The following is a 25994-nucleotide window of genomic DNA, read 5'->3' on the forward strand; positions in this document are numbered from 1 at the left end:
AAAAGCCTTTCGACAATTTATTTGATATCTTGTTTACTAGATTTAACAGTCGATGTGTTTTTGCTGTGAGGATTATTGCTTGAGTATTTCCCGTCCTAAATCAGAGGGGGGGGGGGGGGGGGGGGGGGGGGGGGGGACCTTCGGCCTCGTTGTTAAAAAATACACTATATTTTTTCTTAACGAACGTGTACAGCTCTAAACTATTCCTTTAAATAAAGCCACACACGAAGCAACGACTTGATTTAACAATTTATTCATGATTTTAACATTTTCATTGTCATACAACTGGTATAACGGAGAACAGCTAAAGAAACAAAATGTGAGTTCAGAGTGCAAATATTTGGTCTGTGTGTATTCAGTGAACTGTGCTAGCATCAAGTGGAGGAAAAAAAATCACAATGTAAATTATTTGTTGAATGGGGGGAGAAAAAAAAAACAGCAGATACATAAGAGGTCAATAAAAGTTTCCTTGACTTAGTGGCTGATCAAGTGATGTGTTTTCCCCTGAAAAAAAGTGCTCATTTTCAACAAATAGACATACAATGAATTATGTGCAGTTATAGAGTTGATCTACAGTAGGTCGTTTCTGAATGAGGTCTGAGGATACGCAAATGTGTTGTTTACGGCAGCCATGTTGTGCCAGAGCCAGTCATGTCGTTGTTGGTCAAATGTTACAGATCTCCTTTAGAGTCTGATCCAGCGACTGCTTTACTCGCAGGTTTTCTTCTTTAGCACGGCCAAGTTTATCTGTTAATATAGCATGGCAGCATTAAGACCCGTTCAAACACAACATCAAAAACACAAACAGGAAGCTCTAGACAGGATTTTACTATACACACTTGCAGACAGACAATCTGGTTACAAACAAAGTGCAAACCACAGGCGTTAGTTTTCAATTATTGGATACAATTTTAAGTTTAACTTTAGAATATTTTTCATTTCAGTTGGAGGCAGGGCTGTAGTCATCGCTCTAAGGACATGAGTTAAGACATTTATAGCAGCTGCCAGTGTAATAATTTGTCAAACATTACAATTATAGTCAGTATGAGACTGCATCCATACTTTTAGGTTTCTGGCAAAGTAAAAAGCTTGGCTTCAGGAAGATCTACCTTTAAAAAAAACTCGCTTATTGTTGGATGAAGGCTACAATTGTGGAGTGGGAATTTTTTGTTTAATTAGAGTGGCATTGCAGTGATGTCAGAGGAATCATCCAATGGGAGAGGGGCTGGCTGAGAAATGCCAGAGTGCTGACAGCTACAGAGCAACCAACGTGCCACTCTCGAATTGAACATTTTACAATTTGCGGGCGTGTAGCAAGTGGCTCCAGTGTTTCCGTTCAATTGGCAAGCAGAGTTCCCCAAATCTGAGAAGAGTATAGTTGCAATGCACACCATGCACCAATGCCTCTGAGTTTTTAGCACAGATCAAGGCACACAAGTAGAGTTAATTCCATATTGGAAACTTTTGTCGAGTCAGCCGAAGGAGTTCACACAGGTAAAAGTTGGAAACGCACTTTACTGACTTCTGCTGGGTTTGAGTGTAACAGCAACAACATGATCGTACTGAGTGGTCAGTGGGTTCAGACAGCGTGTAAATCATTAGCTTTGATTCTGTTTACTTCTATAGCATAGGTCCATCTAACAAGAACACCTAAAGCAACCCTCATAATATCAGCTTCTTTCAAATGCTGACGAATTACTGTGCCACAGCCCTGACAGTAACTGAGAAAAGCAAAAACCAGACGCAATGAAAATGTTTCAGCGTCTGACCTTCCGCCAAGGAGTCAACTAGGAGCATGCATAATAAGAGTCCAAAAGTATATTCCTCCCCAGTCTCCTGCCAAATGAAAGCACCCATTGATTTAAGATGCGCACCAGAGCATCAAAGTATGAGGACATTTGTGACGGAAATAAATGCAAAGGGGACAGCCTCACGCCTCATTTAAGGCTACCCGTAGTTCATTGGTGAGATGACGGTTTTTTTCAAGCTGCTTGTAAAGGTGGTCTTGACAGTCGGAAGGCAGGTGAAAGAGAAGGAGAGGAGAAAATGACAGGTTAGTCACAAAAGACAAAACAAAGAAGAAGATAGTTAGTAGTTTGTAACATTTGAACTTTTGGTCGGCGTGAGCTAGCCAACATAGCATTTGTTGCCCATGAAATACATTATTTCATAACAGAAAGAACTCTTTAGTTAAAGCAGTCATATGTATATATTGTTTGGTCATGGGGGCAACAAACAAACATGAGACTAAATAACATGGATAGAGTTAATGCATCGGTGCCATAGTGGAGACCAGACTGTAATGGCAGGACAGAGGACGAAGCAGAAGCTCAGAGGGGATTGCACCTTTTGTGCAAACTTAAAAAAAAAAACAAAAAAAAAACTCATAACTGATAGCAAACAATGCACATGACCATAACAAACGGTTAATGTTATTCAATGTACTGTCAATAGTTTTATGATGGTAGCAATTTGACATCAAAACTTGAAGTGCTCTATTGTTATTTCCTGGATTTAGCACCATTTTCCGCAAACCATTTTGCATTTGACCTCAAAGGTGCCATTGTTTTAAGTATTTAAATTTCCAACAAAACTCCTTTTCAAAATAGTCCTCCCAAAAAGAAACGAGGAACAGTGAATGGGAGAGGAGCTTAGTAGTTTATTCAAAAGCTACTCAACATAATAAATTAAAACACAAAGACAGCAAGACAAAACTTAAAAAATGACAAATGGTGAAACTTGCTGGAGGAAAAAGGGGAAAGAGATGACAGATGGAAGGAGTTTTATTTCACAGTAAAGTAAAACAGCTTGAAAGGTGTGCATGAAAGAGCGGTGGTTGCAGCAGCGATGGCCCATCGTGTACAGAAAAGTGGCAGTAGAGGGCAGCAAAGACAGGACAGAAGACAGTAAATGGAGGCAGCGCTGCACAGATAGATGATGACGAACCAGTATGAGGCTTCCGAGATGCACATTTTTAGCTGCAGGAGAAAATGAGAAACAAAAAAAGGAAGAAAAAAAAAAAAGACAGAATGAAGCAAGCAAAATGGAGAATTTGGATGAAGGCATGAGAGAAACCGTTGCACTTTGAGATTTGTGACTAAAAACTGCATTTCATTTTAATGTATTATTAGACGTTACCAAATGTAATAATAACTACTGTTAGTGGACATACAGGTGCACTGCAATACATTTTACTCGTAGAAAGGTTTATTTCAGCAGTTCAACTCAAAAACTGAAACTCAGATGCATTAAAATTGAAAACTACTTTTATATTTGAGATTTGATTTTTTTTTTTCATAAATTTGGGGTTTTCTGTAGATGGAAGCTAAAATCACCATTCTTTTAACAAAATAACTGTGTAGTTAATTTGTAATTTATGAGTTACTTTTTCAAACGAATCACTTAACTGGTCCATTCTTTTAAAATCTATTGAGCTGCACCTACTGTATAATTTGACAAAACAAAGCAAGATAATTATCAAACCCAGACAAACCACAAGGGGGAGCTATTTTGTTAAAGTGGTCAAGGCTGTTGTGAGGAGACTACTAAAAGGGGGGCACTGAGCACACACGCAAGCATCCTGATAAATTACATTGAAGTCATGTCGTTGAGGGCGTGGTCCAGCTCCTCGCTGATGGCTTTGTACTTCAATTTCTGGGCATACAGCTCATCTATAGTGGAGGAATTATTACCCAGGTGGTAGATTGGATTCAGACAAACAAAAAAAGAAAAAAGAAAAAAAAAAGAGGAAGGAAAATGAAATATTGAAATGAAGTCAGGCAACCAAGGCAAACAATAAACCATGGAAAGGACTGGAGCAGTAATAGAAACGCAACAGCTGTTGAGGTAGTGATAGATTCCGGAGGAGTCACAAAGAAAACGTCCAGCTCGACACTTGCCGGCCCTGAACAGCAAGCGAATGGGAATGCCAAATGCTGACGGTGACGACCGCCACTGCCAGTGTGAATAACAGCATGGCCGTGTCAACTTTTTTCACATGCGATAAACCGTTGAAATGCATGACGCCCGTGTGAATTATTTGACACTGTATTACATTTCAAAGAATCACTTGTAAGAACTAAATTTGGGTTCTTCTGACATCTGCAAAGATTTTAAATATATTCATACCCTCGAGGTCATCGATGGTCTTCTCAAGCTTGGCGACTGATCTCTCAGCGAACTCAGCACGGGTCTCAGCCTGTAAGGCGTACAGAAAAAAAGCATTAGCAAAACTCAAAACAGCTCCTTATAGAGCAAACTAGAACCCTTTGTTGACTGAAAAGGATGTTTGGGCCGTGGATGGACCTTCAGCATTAGGCCATTTGATAATATAGGAAAAGTTATTTCAATTATCACAAAAAGAATCCAATAAACATTATCCTTATATATTGTTACAAATAAGTATTTAAAAGCTTAAAAGTTCAATTTCAAAACGTGCTCAACAATTATTGAACTACTGAATTATTGTTGAACAAATCTGCGCCTCCTCACCTCCTTCAGCTTGTCTGTAAGAACCTTGATCTCCTCCTCATACTTGTCCTCCTTCTGCGAGTACTGTAGTTGCACACACCCAAAGAAAAAAATGTCACAACATCTAACATCTACAACATCTAACTAAAAGCTTCAAAAATGTCACGTGTCAATCCGCAATTCTGCTGTCTTACCTTCTCTGCCTGAGCCTCCAGAGACTTCAGGTTGTTCTGTACGGTCTTCAGCTCCTCCTCAAGCTCAGAGCATTTGCTGTGGGGTTATTGTTTTGGTTGGATACCGTAGAACAAAATCAATCGAGTATTTAGATTTTTTTTTTTTTTTTTTTTATTCTTACCTCTCAGACAGTTCAGCGCGCTCTTCTGTACGTTCCAAATCACTCTCAATGATTACAAGTTTACGGGCTACCTGAAGTCAAAGTTGCAATAGGAGTCAGAAAATGTCAAAGTCTAGCAGAAGCCCTTTAGCCGAGAAACTCGCCTCCTCATATTTGCGGTCAGCCTCCTCAGCGATGTGTTTGGCCTCTTTCAGCTGGATCTCCTGCAACTCCATCTTCTCTTCATCCTTCATCGCCCTGTTCTCAATAACTTTCATGCCTCTGAGGGGACAAAGTTGGTCATTTGGGTATTTCAGAGGGAAGTTACCAAAACAAAACAAAAAAATTATATGTGGCACAAATACAAAGGAGACCATGACAGATTTTGGGACATGATCATCTTTGTATCAGTGACTAATCAATGATTGAACATTTAAGAGGATGTCAACCTGGATATATGAATAAGGCAGCAAAAGCCACCTGTTTTATCCAACTTAGGGAGTGGCTCTTTTGCCACTTGCTGTCAACTACCTGAAAATGACATCCTAGTTCATGAGCATGTCATTTGGCCTGCTGTTCCTTTTTTTTTTTATATATTAAATAAATCAAATTTGGAGGATTTCAGTCGACAACCAACAGTGATTTCTAAAGTGGTTTGTGGCAGGTAGGTACCAAAAAAGTGAAAGGAGATATTTAAAATAAGTGATGTATAGCAAGGAATGACTCGGTTTGAGTTTAAAAAAAAGTGATGCATGAATAAAAAATATTGTGAAGGGAGGGAGGCAGGAAGAAGGAAGGAAGCCAATAAGTAGGAGTTAAGGCTGCATGAAAAGGCTGACGGTAAGTTAAGGAGGGGTGGGAACAGTGGAAAGAAGAAAAGTAGATTTAAGTGAAAGAAGGCTTCAAAACAAGAACAAAAAGCATGTCTTGGGGAACAGAAGAATGTCCGGAGAAACTGTTATTTTTATGTGTCCATGCATGACACCACTGAAGTTAGAAAAGATGTCAGAAAGAAAAAGAGGGAAAAATGAAACAAACAAAGGCAGCAAAGTAAGCTTTAATGTTGGGCTGACATAAGTAAGAATGTAAGAAAAAATTGAGGTCAGAAAGAAAAGATGACGGAAAAATATTTCAAGTATATTGATTCTTGCCCCACCTTGTTCAATGTTCCCTAGGAAACTGGGGGGGAACACTTATGTGACCTATGTACCAACCCTGCATTGCAACATGTGGCCAGATGTGTCATCACTGAGACATATGCTTGGGAGTGGTCACCTTTGTAAAGAACCAACTGAAAGAAAAGTCATTATCTTATATAACTAGTTTGATCTCATGTAGAGGGTATCTAGTCATGCAGCATGGGGATAAATGATGTACAAGTGACCTATGACCCTCTGAACTTCAGCAAGGCTGAAGCGGGTATTTACTGTTGTCACATCTGACAGACTCTGTGGCTGTTGTTGAAACTATTACATTCCAGGTATCACTTAAAAATAGAGGAAAGTGGCATGCACGCACCTCTCGCTCTCATCAGCAGCCTTCTCAGCCTCCTCCAGCTTGGTCAAGGCCGTGGCCAGACGCTCCTGGGCACGGTCCAACTCCTCCTCAACCAGCTGGATACGTCTGTTCAGAGAGGCGACATCACCCTCAGCCTGGGAAAGGCACAAGACAATTCAGTCAGGTGGATTTGCATCAGAGCTGTTTTAAAAAAAAAAAAAAATCTTCCCTTGTGGGACTTTGCAGCATCCAAACAAATCTTGGGCGTGGTGAGGGATGCAGGAAATGGGGAGGGAGGGGTGGGGGGTTTAGACATTGGCTTATTTTAGCACAGTTTGGGGTGAATAATTTAAAGTGTGCGACTGAGCCAAACATGAGGTCCCAAGTCATGGAAACATGGCTGCTTTCAACTCCTGATGGGGTGCTCCATGTATCTCGTGGGGCGTAGCACAAGGAGGAACCTGTCGCCAGGCTAACAGGGCGTTTTTACGCTAACGGTGGGGGCTCACAACAAGCGACCTCAACCTATGTGTGCAAATGCAAAACGTGGGCAAAAAAGCTCAGTCCGGGCCTAGCCGCCACGCTTTTTTGACCAGATTTACGCTTAATACCGTCGGCAGCCTCAACCCTAATTGTCTTAAATCATTAGCGTCGGCTTACTGCTTCCCTCGCGCTCCTCTCCAGGTTGAGTTCCCGCTGGAGGAAGGCAGCCCGGTCCTCCGCCGCATCCGCCTGCTCTTGGAGCGACTTGATTTTCTTTTTCACCGCTTCCAATGAGCTTCCCCCGGCCATGACTGTGCCCCGACTGGCGTCCGATTTCGTTCCGGCTAAGCTAGTCCGGTTCCTGCTGGCCTCCAGGCGCCGCCGTCGGACACAAGGCGAGATGCGGCACGTTTGATCCCTACCCCCACTGCACTTTAATCAAGTCCTGATGAGGATTGGGACGTGCCATCGAACCCGGAAGTGCCTCGCTTCGCACGGAAATTATTTAACAACATCAACCAAATTAAAATCCATATCCCGTTGATTCAGTTTGTTCAGACATTTGGCTTACTGTTACAGAACAAAATGTTATCTATGAAAATATTTCAATATTAAAGCAATCTCATTAAGGAACTAATAAAGAGGGCACCTCCTCCAGGAAAATTGAGCTAACCCCCAAACTGAGTTATTTTCATAAAGTAAACAAGGAAGTAACATTTGCCCTTAAAAATACCGTATCATCAGTGTGTACTTTTTGTGACTTTAACATTTGTATTTTTTATATTATCGTTATTATATTATTATTATTATTATTATTATTATTATTATTATTATTATTATTATTATTATTATTATTATTATTATTATGGTTGTTGTTGTTGATTGTTGTTATTTACAGTACGCGTAGTAATAATAATTGTAATATTGTTTGACTTGTACTCAATGATAGAGTACAATAGTAATTGAGTAATTAGGATAAAGAAGTAATTTCCTATTTATTTAGTAACTAATTGGTTCATGAACTAAATAACAAGAAGACTTATTGACTAAATATTCTATTTACATCCTAGCTGACTTTTTTGTGACTCACTGACAAATTAATTGGGCTTTAAAAACTAATTGACCAACCAAATGAAAGAGTAAAGTAGGCCTTGTACAATTTTGTTTTGACACTCAGAATAATGCTGAAAGATAAAATGCAAAACAATTTAAAATGTAATTTTTCAACCATCTGCATTGTTCATTGACATCTCTAAATCGTGCTAATACTGTATGTGAATGTGTGTCTGAATGGTTGTTTGACTTTGCCTTGGAATTGGCGGGTGACCATTCCTGGATGTGCTCTGCCTCTTGTCCAAAGTCAGTTGGGAGAGGCTCCAACCCACACGTGACTTCATTTTAATTAATATTGTTTTTGAGTTTCAAATTCTATTCAAAATATAATATCTGAAATATATATATTTGAATCTCCTAAACTGTTTGGCCCTTGACCTAATTGAACCATGCGGTAAAAGATGTGATTGTTTTTCAACTATAACTGTCACTGTTAGACAAAAACTGGTCATTTGACATGAAAGTGGACATAATGGAGATAACCGATGCCAACTGGGACAAATACAAGGTTCACATGGGTCAAACACAAATGAAAAACACTCTGGTGTAACGCTACACCGGTATTCGTCTTGGTGCTAGCATTTGTGGAATGCACTCAGGAAGGCGCAAAGCAGTGACCTTACCATATAGAGGACATGCTAAATATAACATTTTACCCACAGGTGTTTTCACTTGATTATTGCATTGTATAGCCATAAATAAAGGGGAGCTGGATGGTTGACAGAGAGATAACTTGAAGGTCACGTGACTGAGGCCTGCATGAACTCACGTCTGTGGCTTTCTTCTCAGCGAGCTCCAGTTTTTCCTGAGCATCCTTCAGGGCTTCAGAGTATTTGTCCAACTCATCCTCTGTCGCCTTCAACTTCTTTTGCAGTGCCACCAGATCATCCTCAAGCTGGGACACAGAGAGAGCGAGTCATCAATGAAACTCATTTACTAGAGTGACCCGAATGACTAATTCCTTGTGTGATTTGAAAAAAACTGGCCAATAAATTTGATTCCTAGCTTAAACCAAAAATGACTGTGTTATTATTGAGACCCACTGCTAATTGCGTGCTTTCTTAAGATGTAATCTGGAGAAAGAAATGAAAAAAAACCAATATTCATTGTTGTTTTATTTCTCATGTTAGTAGACATGCACCATGATGCGCCCAATGTTCTGCATGTAAAAGCGCACAAGTAAACATTCCCCCAATTGGACGCCAACCTGTTTGCTTCTGTCCTCCGCCGCTTTCTTGTCCGACTCAGCCTGCTCAGCTCTGTCCAAGGCGTTTTCCTTGTCGAGCTTGAGCATCTGCATCTTCTTCTTAATGGCATCCATGGTTGCTTAAGTTTCAGGGCTTTGCGCGTTTCAAGAATTAAAAACAAATCGAGGTGAGTGGAGAGGAGCTCGGAGCGTCTGATCCACACTGAACACCAAGCTGGAGTGCGAGGTCGCTCACGTTGTAGTGAGGCAAATATGTCTTTTCCGTCAGGCGGGTCACTGGACACCCGAAACCGTTTTGGACACAACTGCAGCTGCTTGCCACTGTCGGAGCCCTATTTTTTGCGAGTCTTCGCCGATTCGCTCCTCTGTGACATTTGACTACTTGTGTGACCGTACATGGGGGATGGATGTCAGTCAAGCAGAACCGCCACCTCCTCCCTCAATTCTTGCGCCACTAACACGTCCAGCCCTATTTCCAACACCGTCCATGAAGCAACATGCAAGAACGTGTTGATACTGACTCGATGAGCGGCCATTTCAACCACGTCACGTTCCCCATCTCAGCTATGTATTCCAGTAAATGCAGTACAGTGGTTAAATACACTCAAACTCCTCTTTAGCTCACCATGTAGTATTATTTGCAAGATCAACCCCTCATAGCAATCAAATTCACTCATTTGAATGTCAGAACATTACATGGCATTATGTTATTCCATTTTGAAAATATGAATTGAATTATTATGATGACCTACAGTGTTGGTTATGTGTTTATCATCAATTATAATGCATTGAGGGAGAAGTCAACCCTTTCATAGTATGTTCCTCAACAGCGGAACAGTGATGAATGTTCGGAGGTCTGCCTTACAGTGGGAAGGTCGTGAGTTCGCTTTTGGCTCTGGCATTCTTGTGTTGAGTATGCATGTTCTCACCGTGCCTGTGTGGGCTTTCTCCTGGTACTCCGATTTCCTCCCACATTAAAAAACATGCATGGTGGATAAATTGGACACTCAAAAGGTTTCATTGAAAATGCAGCGATTAACGCTCTTATTCAAGTTTTTTGTGAAATCTGATTTTTTTTTTGGGAGGTCTTTTCCAAGTACTGTAAACGCAACCTGAATGTGGCCTGTGTGTGAATTATTAACTGTCCAAAACTGTCCTACATACACATTGAGGAAACTGTGACGTCAAACACAGTGAGTGTGCTTAAGGTTGGTTTTTATGGGGGTAGCACAACTGTTGGCCAAAATGAGGACCTGGTGAAATAGAAATGACTCGTTTTTGGCCATGGAATTTTGTGGAGCAATGGCAGCAACAGTTCAGGGTGTACCGTGCCTGATGCCCAAACCCAGCAAGGTTAGGCTGCAGCATGTCCGCAACCCTTAGGAGGATAAGAGGTCAATATAATGAATGGATGTATGGATGTGTCTAACCAGTCTATACAGGGCATTCTGATTAATATTCTGATTAGTATTGCGTTTTTGGAATGTGAATCAAGCAGTAAAATCCACTCATCTCAATTAGTCTCTGGGGTTGGCCATTTTGCCACTCACTCTCAAGTAAAAATGACAAGACATTTGCTCGCAGCTCAGGTAACTACCAACAGCAACTTATTGATTTTCTGAGTTTGGTCATGTGGCATTCACAAGATGAGCCGTGATTAGTCATTACCTGTGAAATTTGCAACTGTCATGTTATTTTCAGTTAACAGCAAGTAACAAAACTGTCATCTTATGAGGAATAAAAATGGATGGCTTTTGCGAGTGAAGTCTGTGGAATTAATATTTCACAAATGCATTTTAATCAAAATTCCACTGTTACATTAAGTTCCATTAAAGGCTAAAGATTGGTTTTACTTGACTCGCCCTTTAAATTGCTGTATGGTTTTAATTTAAAAAAATAAACTCAGTTCTGATTGACATTTGATGCTATCTATCTATCTATCTATCTATCTATCTATCTATCTATCTATCTATCTATCTATCTATCTATCTATCTATCTATCTATCTATCTATCTATCTATCTATCTATACACAACTCTCGCATTGGACAGGAGAAATAAAAGTTGTGTCGGGTTATCTTGTGCATGTGAGCTATTCCTGCAAAGCAAATCTATCTGATTAAATAATCCGGGTGTGGAAGTTACTCCCCCTCTCAGGGGGGTGTCAGGTTAGCTCTGGCACTTTATGTTTGTGTTCCAGGGATCATTTGGGAAGCTCCTAGCTGGCATACTTCACATCCTGCTACTACCAGACAGGCTTTGCTCTCCTTTCAGTGGATCATCAGCCAGCTTGTCTGAGTAGCTTTCTGCGCTGATGTATGTTGGAGAGTCATAGCTCTCTAATTGGCTACCCTGGATCAAGTGGCTTTTGGCTTTTCAACAGCCCACCCCCATTTCACTCCCCACTTTACCTAGGGGCCCTTTAGTTGAAGGGGCACAGGCAGTGTTGCAGCTGTTACTCACATAAACACACCCACACACACACACTCTGGACCAACTCTGCTGCATGGTGAGGTAACAGTAGCTTTACTGACCACTGGTCACCATCATGCATTTATACCTCAAACCAGAACCACACACTGCTTGATAGTATTATTTAGTTGAAACTAATTAATCCAAAGCAGACTCATACTGTTACCAGTAAAACCGATATCACCTGTACAATAACTTTTTAAACATTTAACAATTTTAAACTGTTAAACAAGTGAACAAGCTAAAATGTGAATGCACTTCAAATAAACTACCCGATGGTGCACCTTGTTTGGGAGGATCTTTCTGGCTATTTCTTGTCATGCTTGTGCTAGTCATTAGCATTTCACTACTTTCAGCTAAATTGATATTTCTAGTCATTTTGCTTCTCATACTTTACTGAGCAGCTACTACTGAGTGAATGCACTGATCACCTTTGACCTGTATTGGATAGCAACAGCTTTGTGGAATTGAGGTAGATTGAAGGATCTACGTCGATGAGTGTCAATGGTTGTTTATCCAAAGAGATCCAATACTGTTCTGTATCTGAGAATGAAAACAAACATTTCAAAATTACCTTATATGTTCTATTTTTAAATACTTTCACCTGACTTTTACTATCGTCAGTCACATTCAACGTTTTTCAGTAAATCTAGGCTTATAAACACAAAAGCTGTGGTGCATCCACAAATGACAACATTCAAAATTTCATAAGATCCGATTTCAATAATTAGTAGTATTGGAAGGCAAGACAATATGTGGTAAAAGGAATTCAATATCTAAAAGGAGTACTAGAAGCAGCCGGTGGCTGCCCTAATTGACTTCACCTCCTCAAATTTTAGTGCTGGACAAATTTAGTAAGTGAACGGGCAGGCGTGGGTACAGCTTCAGGTTTACTGCTGACTCAAAAATGCCATCTCGTAAAACAGGAGCTATTTTTGATGGCTGAACAAAACACAACAATGTCTGGTTGCAATGCAAAAATGCAATGGCCATCAAATTTGAAATTGGACCGACCGAATGTTGATACAAAAGTCTGCAGTCCTGTTCATCGGAAGGCTTTTGTGATCTTAAAAAAAAAAAAAAAAAAAAAAAGAAACCAAGAGAAATCACTGATATAAATTCTGTACAACTAATTTAATGTTCTAGTAGGCTTTTTCTGACAATTTTGTCATTACATTCTACAGCACGGAGCTTCCTCAACTTCAGAGCGATGTCATTGAGCAAATGTATATACTGTAGCTCAGGAGAAAGCTACAAAAAAAAGCTTTCCAAGGCATAAATATACAATGGAACACAGTGAAGTAAATCATAATGCTCACACACAGGGCCGTTGACACAATGCAACACTTTATTTCCAGTAAATACAAAAAAAATAATTTTACCGTGGCCGGATAAATATCTTATATATGTAATCTTTACCATCTATCTGTAAGGGGTATCGCATACATCTTTAAAATGTCTCACAATATGTTAATGACAAATGTTTACGTCAAATAACTTCTTAGACTATAGGAGATGGAAGGAAGCCTATTCATAAAATGTCTACAGGGTACTCACTGACAAACAGATCCAGTTGGTGGTTGGTTTTAAAGCCAAAGTGTGCCTGCCAGATCGTTATTACTGTCATCTGGAAAAAGGCCTAAAGTGAAACAGCACTATAATCCCTCAAAAAAGGCCTATAAATGTCATAACGACAAGAAACATAAGGGAAATGCTGTAATACAATAGCAGAAATGCCTTAAATGATTAGGAAAAATGAAAATGGAGACCAGTTCAATCATCGCCGAAAACTTTATGTACCAGAAATTGAGACCTTTTGAAAATGTAGCATTAGCTTGCCCCAAAAGTCTTCAGACAAAGAATGCAGTGAATCAGTTATATAATTTCTTTAAAAAAGTTTCCATTGTCAGAAACATAAGAGACCAGCTAAGTACGCAATACTAATATGCCCCCCCAAAAGTCCATCTAGTGAACCACTGTTATCATGCCCAGACAGCCATGAGACCTCAGAAAAATGCAGTGACCAGTTATAACATTTCCCAAAAAGAATTTTTATACATAGTGAAAATGCAGTGAACATTAGTAGTAGGGTCATGTTGAAAGACCGTTCATGAGGCAGAATGATTAAAATCCCCCCCCCAAAAAAAGGCAGTCAAGAAGTTTAATCACCACCCTAAAAGGCCTTCCATGTATCAAAATGATGAGAAACAGGATGAAAATTCACCTCGCAAATATGTCTTGCATCATTCAAAAGTAAGACGCACTCTGAAATTGAAGTGAAGTCAATGCTCATTCCTCTAAATCACTTTTAAATGTCAGCGTAAGACATGATTAAATTGCAGTGAACAGGTTCCATCACCCATTTAAAGGGCTATAAAATGTGTCATGATTAGAGACATTGTATATTGCATGAAATTTTACACTTAGGATGTTAACTTACGATGCTAACACCCACAACAACAACAGAGAACCACCACTGTCAAAAATTTGTTTGTGCTTCCACTCATATACACAAGCCACTGTAGACACTAAAAGGCTATGGACTAAGGCACTAATAATAATACTATGAGTGTGCACACACACACAACTCTTGCCCACACGCATACAATACAAAGACCTTCATCCAAAAATGTTGATTTTAAGTTGTCAAAGTATTTGTGCATTCATATAGGTTGTTATGGTATGATGTACTTTAAGCCATGCACTAACCTGTTGATACAATATACAGTACACCCCACTTGTATGTTATATTGTCACACAGCTCATAAAGTAAGGCAAAAAACCACTACAATCACATTTTGGTAAACAAAGGGCTCATCTATTGCAGGTAGTGTTTTCATAAAGCCGTACCCTTCAGTTAAAATAAAGATTTTTTTTCAATTAATTCTGCAGAACTGTGCTTGATTATTCTTAGTATGCCTCTTATTTATTTATTTATTTATTTATTTTTACCAAAAGCAACACTTTGAGGTATTTCTCACACTCAGCCAAATTAACGAATCCCAAATTATACGCATCTTTATTGATTATTAATGTTAGCTGTACTTTGCATTGACCTACACAGGACACAGAGACTGCCCTCTACAGCACCATTCTTGTTATTGCATCAGCTTCAAACACCCCACCCCCCACCCCCCCACCCCCACCCCACCCCACCCCAAGTGTGATAACAACTTGGGGGTGTAAGATTCCTGTGAATAAAAAAACCCTTAAATTAAAAATGAATATTCCTTCCATGATATCCATAAGTTACCTATGAGTCTGAGAGGCCACACTGTAGATTCGAGGTCTAAGACAAACATGCATATCATTGCGCATGTAGAAAAAATCAACACAGAAATGACCATGTGTAAAATTTACAGTGACAAACATGTAAAACCATCACTCGTCGATGGGGTCATGTGACACCTCATGGCCATTTAAAAAACATTCACGCAACATGGGAGTGTCTCAATGCGGGTAAACAATCATTTATAAATGAAACATTTCACATGGTCACTCCCAGTCGGGTCACATTCGGTTTGAAATCATACAAAATTGCTGTGTTGCCGTACGAGGACACACAATCGAAATGTTTCTGTCCCAAAAGTCATCCGTCTGAAGACTAAATGGAACTGTTAGCTTCTAACAAGTCTCACAGCAGAAGTGACATTTCAAGAGTAAGTTGCTTGTATGCTTGTTTTAATTGTTGTCTTCGCGGAGTTCACTCGGCAAGAACTTGTACTGCTGCTGTCGGATCTGAGCCAGCTTTTTGCGGGCTTCCTCCAGCTCCCGCTCCTTCCTCAGCATCTCCTCCTGAGCTGCGATGATCTGAATGGAAAAAAAAAAGAAAAAAATCACAAACAAATCAACTGCATGGAATATGAATGAATATGGGTAAAGGATAAAAGGGACCAAATACATATTTAAACAATTAAGTTAAGATCATTATTGACAGGAAATCTAAGAAAATGCAAAAAAAGAATTGGAGGACTGGGGACAAAAGTTGACCATGTCAGGTAAGTCGAGTAGAAATGCCTGAATCAAAGCTCTGATGGGACCATTTTTGTGCCACTGTTTTCTACACAAACTTTTCTTGTAGACACACGCAGTGTTGCAATGATGGCAAGGGAGAAAAACTTCCCCAAGAAACCGAGGAGCCTAGATGTTTGAAATCATTAAAAAAAATAAAATAAAAGAGTGGAAAAAAATAAACATGACATTTTCGCTAAGTGTGCTCCACAACTTAACATAAGCAAATACTGTCTTGTGGTGTCAGCTTCATTTCCTATGTTGGTACATCACCTGGAGGCCGAATGTCTGATGTTATTTGTGTACTTGAAAGCATTTATTTAGTAGTTAGCTAGCAAGCAAATTTTGATTGAATATAATAGAGTAATTGCGACTCACAGTAACGAGTAGAAAAGCTTATACGGGGACTGTCGTTGTTTACCTGTGCAATCCCTCCCACGAACTTGGTCTTGACTACCACGTTGTCTTCATCGGCTTTGTCAAACGCCGCCTTTTGAGCAGCTCGAACCAGGTTGTCGGACGCCTTCTTCACTGCATTCCCAGCAATCTGAGTCGACATTCAATGGGAGCGTCACGTAAAATCACCAGGAAGTACACAAATGTGGCACACTGTATTATATTGATAGGATGGACCAAGCACTGTACTGTAACATATTTCCATTGTTCCATTTTTCCATGATTCTCTACCAGAGTGTTTTTGAAGATTTGAGGGTTTGTTAACAAAAAAAATGGGTGGGGGTTCCTATTCAAAGTTCAACTAAAGTGCGGCCCGCCCATTTTTTTATTTTATTTTTTTATAGACTGTAACAAATTAACATCAATGCTTTGCACCTCTATTGTGTTTTGCTTTGTGTTAGCATTAAACTAGCTATGTGTCACAAATTAAACACATAACGAATTAATTCTGTGAAAAATTCACGATGAAAGTCAATTTTGTAGACAACAAGAGTACATCCACACCCCAAAAAGGAAATGTTATGATTTTTGGGGGGCTGACTGGCCCGACTGAATGAAGTGTGTTAAGTTAACAACAAAAAAATGGGAGAAGAAAAGTTACTATTTTACGCCAGTAAACCAATTTTATCACCTTTGTTTTCAAGAACCTAAAAAACATACAATAATAATTTAATTTGGTATTTTCTTGAATAGTTTGGTCACCCCAAATTAAAACTATGCAAAGATTTTGACCTTGCACCCAAGATTCAAACTTGACAATCCTTAATAACCAGAAGCAGAATTCCAATTCGTAGTAATTTGAAGTAAATATCACAAAAAATGATCACAAAAACGTCAGGTCCTTTTTAGGTCAAGGTACCACCGCATTAGTAATGGTAAGTAGTAATGTGTACCTGCAGTCTCCTCATGGCCTCAGAGTCTTGGTCAGCCTTGACCTTGCAAGCCACCAGCAATTGCGCAGTGGAGGCGGCCACCTGCTTGGCCGACGAGATGAGCTTCTCCTCGCTGGCGTGGCCTTGCACCGACGCGTTGGCCGCTTCGCACAGGTTGCTGGTGGCCGCCGCCACCATACGCGCCTGAGAGAAGCCACACGCTTCGTCAACCACCCGGTCCGAAGCGGCGAGCTAAACAAACATCCGTGGGACTCACCGCAGAAATGAGCCCCTGGGACCACTGCCCGTCGTCTACGGCGTTGGCTGGGATGGAACCCACTTTGCCCTGAGCCACCAGCTCCCTCTGGGCAGCCGAGGCGGATTTCACCAGAGCGCTGGTGGCGGCGGCGATGGACTTTGCCGCCTCCAGGATCTGCTCTTCAAAGTTCAATGTTTCATCTGCCAGCTGAAAGAAAACAACAACATTTTCCATGAACCTTCGACCATTTGACAGTGCATGCATATTGTACGTACTGTACCTAAAAGAAGCTGTAAGGGACATACAGTAAATCAGGATTATCTCTCACTCATGATGGCTCTTCATACATACCAGTCATACAGCAACGTTCTGGGATTAAAGTACCCGTTAAAGCTTTTTTTCTCCCAGCACACACAAGTGTCCATTGTGTGCAATAGCTTTAGCAATATTAGCATTAGCTACCACGATAGAGGGTTTGCTTTCATCCTAATTTGAATTGCGAGATGGCACAATTAAACAAATTTAAGAAGTCAAAATCTTTATTGACAATCATATATAGGCTACTGTTTGGCCCCAGTAGTTTGAACATGACATTGTGATGCATATTGTATTTGTGGAAGCAGCAAATCCATCTTTTGGGGTGGCCATTTTGCCATTTGCTGTCGAGTGAAAATGACATCACAGTTTCTCAGGGCTCTAGTAACAACCAATCAGCTGTTTTCTGAGTTGGATGATGAGAAGTTCACAAGAAGAATATATTCAGGCAGTTCACTTTTTCGTTTTAATTTTTTCTTTTTTTTTTACCTTTAAAAAAAGTTACACATTTGAAATCGTACACATTAACTGATATTCCATTTACTTTTCATATTTTTTAATTTGCTTCATATGGAAAAAAAATAGTATATGTCTCTCATTTTTGTTTTTTTAATTTAAAGATCAAAATTAGGGCATTCATCCTTATGACGATGCAGGTATACAATTATTTTTGTTGTTGTTGTTTTACTTTTCCCTTAAATTGAGTGAATAATTTGTTAATTAGTGAGGTGAGTAAATGTGCGTTTTGAAGGAGGCCGACACACCCCGCAAACCTAAACTTAATAATCCGAATTACGCAATGACTGGCTGCATGAACTATTCATCGAATCACGTTTAAGTTAAGACGTGACATCTTGCTCACAGACACACGAATGCAGACATATGTACATTCACACACCACATGTCTGTAGACAGGGCGGGACACTGTAGGAATATGTTTGATATATAGTTGGGACTGAATAACAACCTAATATATCAAACATATCAGACAGAGCCCTGCAGAGGAGGCCTCCGGAGGCGGGGGCAGGCAAGGCAGGGACACAAGGAGAGGTTTGGGGGGCAGGGGTGGTAAGGTTGGGAGTGGGGAGTGGGGGGAGAGGGTGATTTGATGTGGCATTTATAAGGAGGATATGTATAAACTGCAAAGGAATTTAGCTTAGTTTTCCATAGATGGAAGAATGGAGGATGACGGAGAAACATGGCAGAAGAGAATAGGGCCAAATCTTGCAATAGATAATCCCAATGTTTTCAAGTTTACAGGTTGAGGGTTTGTGGGGAACATTTTAACAAGGAGAAGACAACAAGAGACAACATCCACATTCCTGAAAGTACTAATGTGTCACCGTATTTACACTTAAGCAGCCTCATTTTAAACATTTGTTTGAATACACAAAAATTCACTCTTGACAAGACGTATCTTTTATACAATTGTTTTAATGGCATTATACCTACTAGAAAATATTTTTTAAATAAAATTGCCCACGTTCCTCTATATTGTGCAAGTTTCATATATATATATATATATATATATATATATATATATATATATATATATATATATATATATATATATATATATATATATATATATACACACAGTATATATATATATATATATAATTGTCATCAAGAAAAAATCATCATGCGAGATTAAATGTCATGATAAAATTAAATCATCATGACAACATTTTAAATCTTGATGAGATTAGAAATCATTATGATGAGTCATTATTAAGAGATTGAATCATCGCTGTGCAATCTAAAATCATCCTGGCGAGATGGTACATGATTGTAATGAGATAAAGTCTTCATGGCGAGATCAAAGGTTAAGACGAGACAAGATTTAAAGGCATCAGGATGAGATTTAAAAAAATCATCATGAAGGAATTAATTTATGAGGAGTAAGTCATGAATCGATTATGAAGAGATGATAGGATTAAAAATGGTCATGACAAGGTCAAAAGTCATCAAGACAAGGTTACAAGATACAAGCATTATCAGTAGTCACATTTTCTTTACATGCGAGAGTTTGGTATTCATATTCCAACAACTAATTCATTGAAAGTTTTAGAAATTCTTTTCTTAACTACAAGGACTATAAGTGGACAGCATTTTACAAAGTGCATTTTTAGCTGGATCAACAGGTGTGTTGAAGGGAATTTACTCTTAATAGGATTATACAGGGCTTTCAGGTGAAAAAATTACAAATTTAAAAATGCAATTTAACAATCTCGGATGAACTTGATTAGTATTTTTTGCACAGCTACTGTTTCTCTAACAAAAAACAGATTCACAGCTGATATTTGACCCATGAATCAACCAATTTAATTCCTTCAATTATTACTTTTCACATTTTGTAATCATGAGATTAAGGTAGCACCTAAATATTGGTCACAGGGGATGTACTTTGAGGTAAGTGGCCACTGAGCTGGGCCTGCCACCAGAACATTTATGCCTTTTAGGTTCTTGTTTAAGAACAGAAGGACTGACCAGTTGGACATATGCCTTCGGAAATTTAGAGAATGTCATCTGTAAGGGTTATTGTATATTTCGACTTCATCCTGAAATTTCACCTGAGAGCCTAATACCCCAAACGTAAATTTTATATATATATATATATATATGTATATATATATATTATATATATTTTATTACAACATGAACGTGGCATCTCACCTTGGGCTTGGCTCGAGGTTTGAGTTGCTCCAGCTTCTTTGCAGCCGCTTCAATGGAAGCCGCAGCTCCAAGCAGTTCTGTCTCCGCAATCACCGTCGGGTCCTCGGGGTCCACCCATTCGGAACCTGGATGAGCCAAGGGAACGTCTCGGTTACAAAAGCCGCTTGCGGATAAAACGTCAACGCGTCGCAGGATCATGCCTCACGACAACAGAGCATCGGCACATTCCCACGTTCACCGTGTGCCACATTCACCGCAACACGCATGAAGTCATATGAGTGCCTAAAACAAAGCGGGTCGGACGGTGGAGACTCCGTGCAGCAGCTGGACTTGAAGATGGGATGAAATGAAACTGTGTTAGCAGCCAAAAGATGGCAACCCCCCCAAAAAAAAAATCGTCAAGCATTTGGTGAAACGAGTCATAGGACGGGGAACAACACGAACTTACCTCCATCTGTGGCAAACAAAAGGAGGAAGACAGGAGAGTTATGAAGCAGTTTATTGACGTGAGAACACAATAACTAATCATGTACATGTCTGCAACAGAAGCGTTTATCGGTAAAAGCAACCACAAAGGTATTATATGAACTCAAGTTGAAAAGAATATTAGGGACACGAAGGACAGTAGTAGAGGAATATTACCGCAACGGGCAACAAGTGATCAGATTATGTATTTGGTGAAGCAGCATGTGGCACATTAGCCAATGTTATTTTTGCTCTCCTGATAAGATGCCATGATCACAAGGCTCGAGGGAAACTAAACTTAGTTATTTTCAGAAGTAAAAAGTTATTATCTTTTGTCTATAAATAATTTTATAACTGAATTATTTTTATGTACCACTTTTTGTCAACTGAAAACAACATCACATGCTTTCAAGGTTCAGATAACACCCAATCATCACTTGTATGTTTTCTTTAAGATAAGGTCTAACATTTGCTCAAGGCTTAACTAGTAACAAATCACATCCCAGGTTGTGAATGTCCCATGAACAATCCCGAGCCCTGATTGGTTGTTACCAGAACCTGGAGCACATGTGATTTCAGTTTCAGCCCTAAAGCAAGTGGAAAAAATGTTTTTAAGTGTAATTGTGACTTGATTTGATTGGTTTAATTTTACCATTAGGTAAAGAAAACCCAAGAACATGTTTTTTATTGAATTTCTTTTCTTATCTGAGAAGCAATGAATATTACAGGCTTGTCCTTAATTTTTTTTTTTATTTGAACAAGCTATACTCTAAACTGTTGCATATTTGCATGCATATCCACGTATGATTACCTTTCATGGCCTCGGCAGACTGGATGAGTTCCGTGACCGCTCCTGCCACACGTTTTGAACACGCTGCCAGCTGCTGCTTTTGCTCGGGTGTGGGTCTCTGCAAAACCTACAAATCACAAAGAAACAAACCTTGACTATAAAAACACCAAAAGGGAGTGAGAGCTAACATATGAGTTGCTCTTTAGAGATTCATCCTATACAAATATGATATCGCTCTTTTTGACTGATATTGCGAGACACATAATTGGGCACCTAATTTTAAATTAAAACCATTCAACGGCACACTAGTAAACAAAATGTCACAAACATTAGAAAATTAAATGACTATCTTGTCTCAATTTAATCACAAATTCACCGTGTGTGAAATCTGGGCCAGTTTAGTTCAACATAAAGTTATTATTCAGTTGCATGACTGGCAACAGATATACAGGTTAAATGTGCCGCATGAAATTGAATTGTTCTGCCTGTCACTATATCAGTGGCCTGGACAGATGACCAAAGATATATTGGTGATCTGTGGTAAAATGTGTCATGCAAATGTTTGCACAACAGAGCACTTTGGCGCCGTCTTGTGGCATTTTAGGGCATTTCAGATCCAAAATGAATAACCAGTGGAGTTTTTCAGCAAATAACGAATGACAGTTGTGGTGATAAAATGAAGCCTTGTGATATTTATTTGCACCTTTAGATTACAGACTTGGTTTTAAGTTTCAATGGAAAATGTCGGTTAATTTGCGTGCAATGAATCATACATATGTGGGAGGAAACGCTGTATTTCAGCCAAATAAGGTAATGCAAACAGCATGCAACAGTTGATCATACTGTTTCTGAAAGAATTAATCATACGGAAACCACTCACCATGAGGACTTGTTCAAGTAGGTCAATGTATCCGGTGGTGCACTCCAATCCAAATCTCAGCGCCCTGTTCTTCACTTCCTCGTTGACGTCCGGATGGTAGGCTGCTTGCTGCATGACAACAAAATCAACACTGTAGAGGCTAACGCTTTCTGGGTTTATCGAATGAACTAACTATAAGAACCTTGCAGCTGGCCAGCATGTCAGAAATGGCCTTGCGGCTCAGGTTGGCTGTGTGAATGATGTCCTCCTGTCGTGCCGAGTTGCCGGCGGCCACCGCTTTGGCTGTCGCCATGGTGATGCCCTTGGTAATGCGGATAAACTCTTCGGGCGTGGTTGTTTTGCTCGGAGGGTCCCGGGACTGGAACAACTGCGGATGACGACACAGAGGCAAATGTCATGTGACAAGGCAAATACACCAGACCTAACCTTTCCAAAATGGTAAGAGAATATAATAAAGTAGATGTAAAATGTGCTCATCTTAAAAGAATCCAGAATATTCCATTTTTGTTGTAGATTTAATCCAGAATCAAGTGTACCTAGCACTGCATGTATTGACAGAGCTGTGCACCAGCCAGCGTTCCCTCACCGCCATTTCTTGTCTGATGCACTCTATGGTGGCCTCCAGCGCGCGAGTACCTCGAGTGGCCTCATCCTCTACGGCCTTTACCGTCTTCAGCAGGGACGTCACGTTGGTCACCATCACCTGGGAGCAATAATTCTCAATCATTCACGGACTGTCCTTGCATTGCACCCAACCAAAATATTACCATTTTAAAGGAAGAGATAGATAATCACCAAAATAATACAGGATACAATGTATGGAACTAATTTTGACCATGATGGATTAGTGAAGTTTTTTGTGTGTGCAGATGTAGATAAAATCACCTGATAAATATTTTGCCTCTCAGAGGTTATAGTCAACTGGCATCAGGGGGCCAAAAGTGCATAGTGAATAAAAAGCAATGGGTAGTTAGCATAGACTTACGTTATCGCCACCTACAAGACTGGAAACCCAGAACCTTATTAATTATATTCAAACCCTGTCAGAGATCATGTTTAGGATTGTTGTACCTTAGAGGAGGTCGGTGTGCTGTTCCATTGCTAGGCAAAAAGGTTTCTTGGGACCTGATTGCATTTGTGTAGCTTTGTTACCAAAATATTAATTCCCTAACACATTCTCTTAATTTAAATTAATTTTAATTCAATCTTCCAAGTCAAAGCAGCATTGTTTGATTGAGAGTTGACATAGTTTGAGTTTTTTATTTATTTTTTTATTTATGTTCACTTGAGGTTATAATCATTCAAATGTATGTATTTAATATATGGTATGTCAAATATATAAGACAAATTATATCTATTTTTACATAACAAGGACTTTTACCATGACCCTAGTGATGAGATCAAACGGGTTGGAAAACGAATAGCTGTAGTGATGCCCGCACCTTGGCCGCGCCCTTCAACTGGTACATGGACGGGTCATCTGCCGCTTTGCCGGACGCACACTTGGTGGCGCTGATGAGTTCACCCAGTGCCTTGGCGACATCTTTAACAGCGTTTATCAGAACCACCTAGAGTTAAAACGATCAGTTAATGAGGTAATAAAGCATTAAGTAATGTTGCTATGACGATTAAACTGCTCAACCTGTGTCTCTGGATCATCAGAACCAATACTGGCTGCGCCTAATTTGACCACATCAGTGAGCTGGGTGATGGTTTTAGCTGAGGACTGGGCGGCCTGCGCCAACTTGTCCTGTCCAGAAGCGGCACCCGACACCAACATTTTTGTGTCCTCCACTAGAGCTTTCGCTGTCTTTAGAATATTTTCTCTGGAAAAGAGAGAGTCACGGGATGTGGGAAAGAAGACAAACTAAGGTAATTTATAACATTTAATGAGTGATAGTTTCATATCCTCAGCGACATTGTAAATTTTGACGGAAATGAGTTCTCGAGTTGTTCAGTTAGGAACATGCTTGAGGCATTTTTTTCTTGCCCTGGATAACAGCTTATTAGTGTACGCATCAGTAAAATATGTCAAGCTGATCGCAGCAAAATTTTTTGATTGAATTTTTTGACCAGGTTGACTCGTCTCGTTACTGCAACTGTTGCCTCAAACGTGCGATACAAACAACACAACGCTGTTCTGAAATCACCAATCACCATTTTGTGGCTCTAACAAACAATTAAATTACACTAACATTGACCGGTGGGTCAGAGCTGGGAAGAGCTGTGGCTAGCATAAATTAGCCGCTGGCTAGCGGAGCTCAAGTGCTCCATATAGGCTGGTGTGATAGATGAAAATACGTGCACAACAATTTACTATATTAATCTTAAATCAACCTTTTGGACCTGGCGTCAAATAATAGCAGATTACAACAATGAAAGATGTGACACTGCCTGACTGAAATTTGTACATTCTGACGGAAGAAAACATTGAGCACTTCTGATAACACATAAGCAGAAGGCAGATTTTAAACTGTACAGACGTGAGAAATTCATGAAGCCAGACGGACAGATTTTGCCACTCCCACCTGTGGTCGGCAAAGGACTCGTCATTCTCAGCGTTGAGCGTGCCAGCGGAGGCGAACATGATAGTGGTGTCCAGATCGGCGATAATGCCCGACACGGCGCTGGCTGCCGTGATGCAGGCCTGCGTTCCTTTGTTGCCTGCTTGGAGTGCCGATAGCACCAAGGACACCTGAAGAGGAGCACACCATGACGGCCTGTAATCATGCCGCTGACGGAATTGTGTACGTATTGTGTTTAAACGGTAAAAGATTGGAGAATTAGCAGTCAAATTAAAATTGGATCATTAACAGCAACAGTAAGGTCTTTGCAGCATTTTCAGATTTTTTTTGGTTCACTTTTGGAAAATAATTGAAAGTATTCGGCAAGACATTAAAGCCCTGTACTGATTCATATTTGCATTTTTTTTTCATTCCATGGCAGGTCATGGAACTCTAAGACATTTCAGTTAGCAGCTCCAGACTAATTAAAAAAAATGTATTCAATAATAATAAGGATACCAGTATTTCCACAAATAGTTGGATTATGCAATTCAGAGAGGAAAAAAAAAAGCATAATTTGGTTAATTTGATATAATAAAATATTTTTCCTTTAATGAACATGTCTTGTACATTGATCTAATAGAATGTTTAACAAATGTAAAGTATGTATTTTAAAATGCCTTGAACAGAAATTATTACCTGTCTCCGCTTCCTACTTTACCATGAAGCATAGTAATTTAAATCCTTTGGAAATGTTAAATTGAATAATATTTTACGTACTTGCAGTAATGTTATTCCTTATCCGAACTAGACTTTTTAGTTCTCTTTTAAAACAAATTTAATTTCAGGATTTGAAAGTAGGATTCAAAGAAGGGTTTCAAAGTAGGATCAGGTTTTAAAAATACACATTTGATTTTTTAGATTTTTTTTTTAAAGGTTTTAAAGGGAAAGTCAACCCTACAATATTATTTACAATGATATGGTCTATATTATCTATAGTTCTATTATTACCTATGAGTATAAACACAGCATTTTGATTAATATTGCATTTGTAGAATTTGAATTAAGCAACATATTCCACATTATTTATTTAATCTCAGGGTGCGGTCATTTTCCCACTTGCTGTCAACTGGAAATGACATCCCAGTTTTTAAGGGCACTGTTAATGAGCATCCATGGCTGGTGAACATC

General features: G+C 39.5%; 2 protein-coding genes across 7 annotated transcripts in view; both read right to left on the bottom strand.

The window, feature by feature from the left end:
* Positions 1 to 237: 237 nt before the first annotated feature.
* LOC148424529 (tropomyosin alpha-1 chain-like) lies at positions 238 to 9218 on the bottom strand. 6 transcript variants are annotated; one of them, XM_088412361.1, is made up of 9 exons: positions 9105 to 9218; positions 8667 to 8792; positions 6323 to 6456; positions 4969 to 5086; positions 4826 to 4896; positions 4665 to 4740; positions 4492 to 4554; positions 4129 to 4198; positions 238 to 747 (listed from the first exon to the last, which is right to left on the bottom strand). In XM_088412361.1, exons 1-9 carry the CDS (start codon positions 9216 to 9218, stop codon positions 665 to 667), a joined length of 855 nt encoding a protein of 284 aa, XP_088268487.1. In that variant the 3' UTR covers positions 238 to 664. The 6 variants fall into 6 exon arrangements, with proteins under 6 accessions (XP_088268487.1, XP_088268488.1, XP_088268489.1 ...); XM_088412362.1 differs by lacking the exons at positions 8667 to 8792; positions 9105 to 9218 and adding exons at positions 3593 to 3671; positions 6962 to 7272 and having other exon boundaries at positions 238 to 2004; XM_088412360.1 differs by lacking the exon at positions 238 to 747 and adding an exon at positions 3589 to 3671.
* Positions 9219 to 15029: 5811 nt separating this feature from the next.
* LOC148424530 (talin-2) overlaps positions 15030 to 25994 on the bottom strand; it is a 77506-nt gene continuing 66541 nt past the window's right edge. Inside the window, exons 47-58 of the mRNA XM_088413284.1 lie at positions 24828 to 24994; positions 23942 to 24125; positions 23742 to 23867; positions 22886 to 23002; positions 22481 to 22666; positions 22300 to 22407; positions 21441 to 21546; positions 20165 to 20289; positions 17192 to 17380; positions 16936 to 17118; positions 16008 to 16133; positions 15030 to 15385 (exon numbers count right to left, since the gene is read on the bottom strand). Coding sequence (XP_088269410.1) covers positions 15257 to 15385; positions 16008 to 16133; positions 16936 to 17118; positions 17192 to 17380; positions 20165 to 20289; positions 21441 to 21546; positions 22300 to 22407; positions 22481 to 22666; positions 22886 to 23002; positions 23742 to 23867; positions 23942 to 24125; positions 24828 to 24994 — 1746 coding nt within the window. The 3' untranslated portion in view covers positions 15030 to 15256. The remainder of the gene's footprint in view (positions 15386 to 16007; positions 16134 to 16935; positions 17119 to 17191; positions 17381 to 20164; positions 20290 to 21440; positions 21547 to 22299; positions 22408 to 22480; positions 22667 to 22885; positions 23003 to 23741; positions 23868 to 23941; positions 24126 to 24827; positions 24995 to 25994) is intronic.

This window comes from Hippichthys cyanospilos, chromosome 4 (assembly GCF_059441005.1).
Source record: "Hippichthys cyanospilos isolate Australia breed blue-spotted pipefish chromosome 4, RoL_Hcya_1.0, whole genome shotgun sequence".
Taxonomy (NCBI): domain Eukaryota; kingdom Metazoa; phylum Chordata; class Actinopteri; order Syngnathiformes; family Syngnathidae; genus Hippichthys; species Hippichthys cyanospilos.

What these genes read in the sequence shown, in the direction of transcription:
- LOC148424529 (XM_088412361.1), bottom strand. Translation starts at nt 9,218, where the DNA reads ATGGATGCCATTAAGAAGAAGATGCAGATGCTCAAGCTCGACAAGGAA. An exon ending in TGGAGGCTCAGGCAGAGAAG is followed by an intron (nt 4,555 to 4,664) that starts GTAAGACAGCAG and finishes GTGCAACTACAG; the next exon opens with TACTCGCAGAAGGAGGACAA. An exon ending in TTACAGACAAGCTGAAGGAG is followed by an intron (nt 4,199 to 4,491) that starts GTGAGGAGGCGC and finishes TACGCCTTACAG; the next exon opens with GCTGAGACCCGTGCTGAGTT.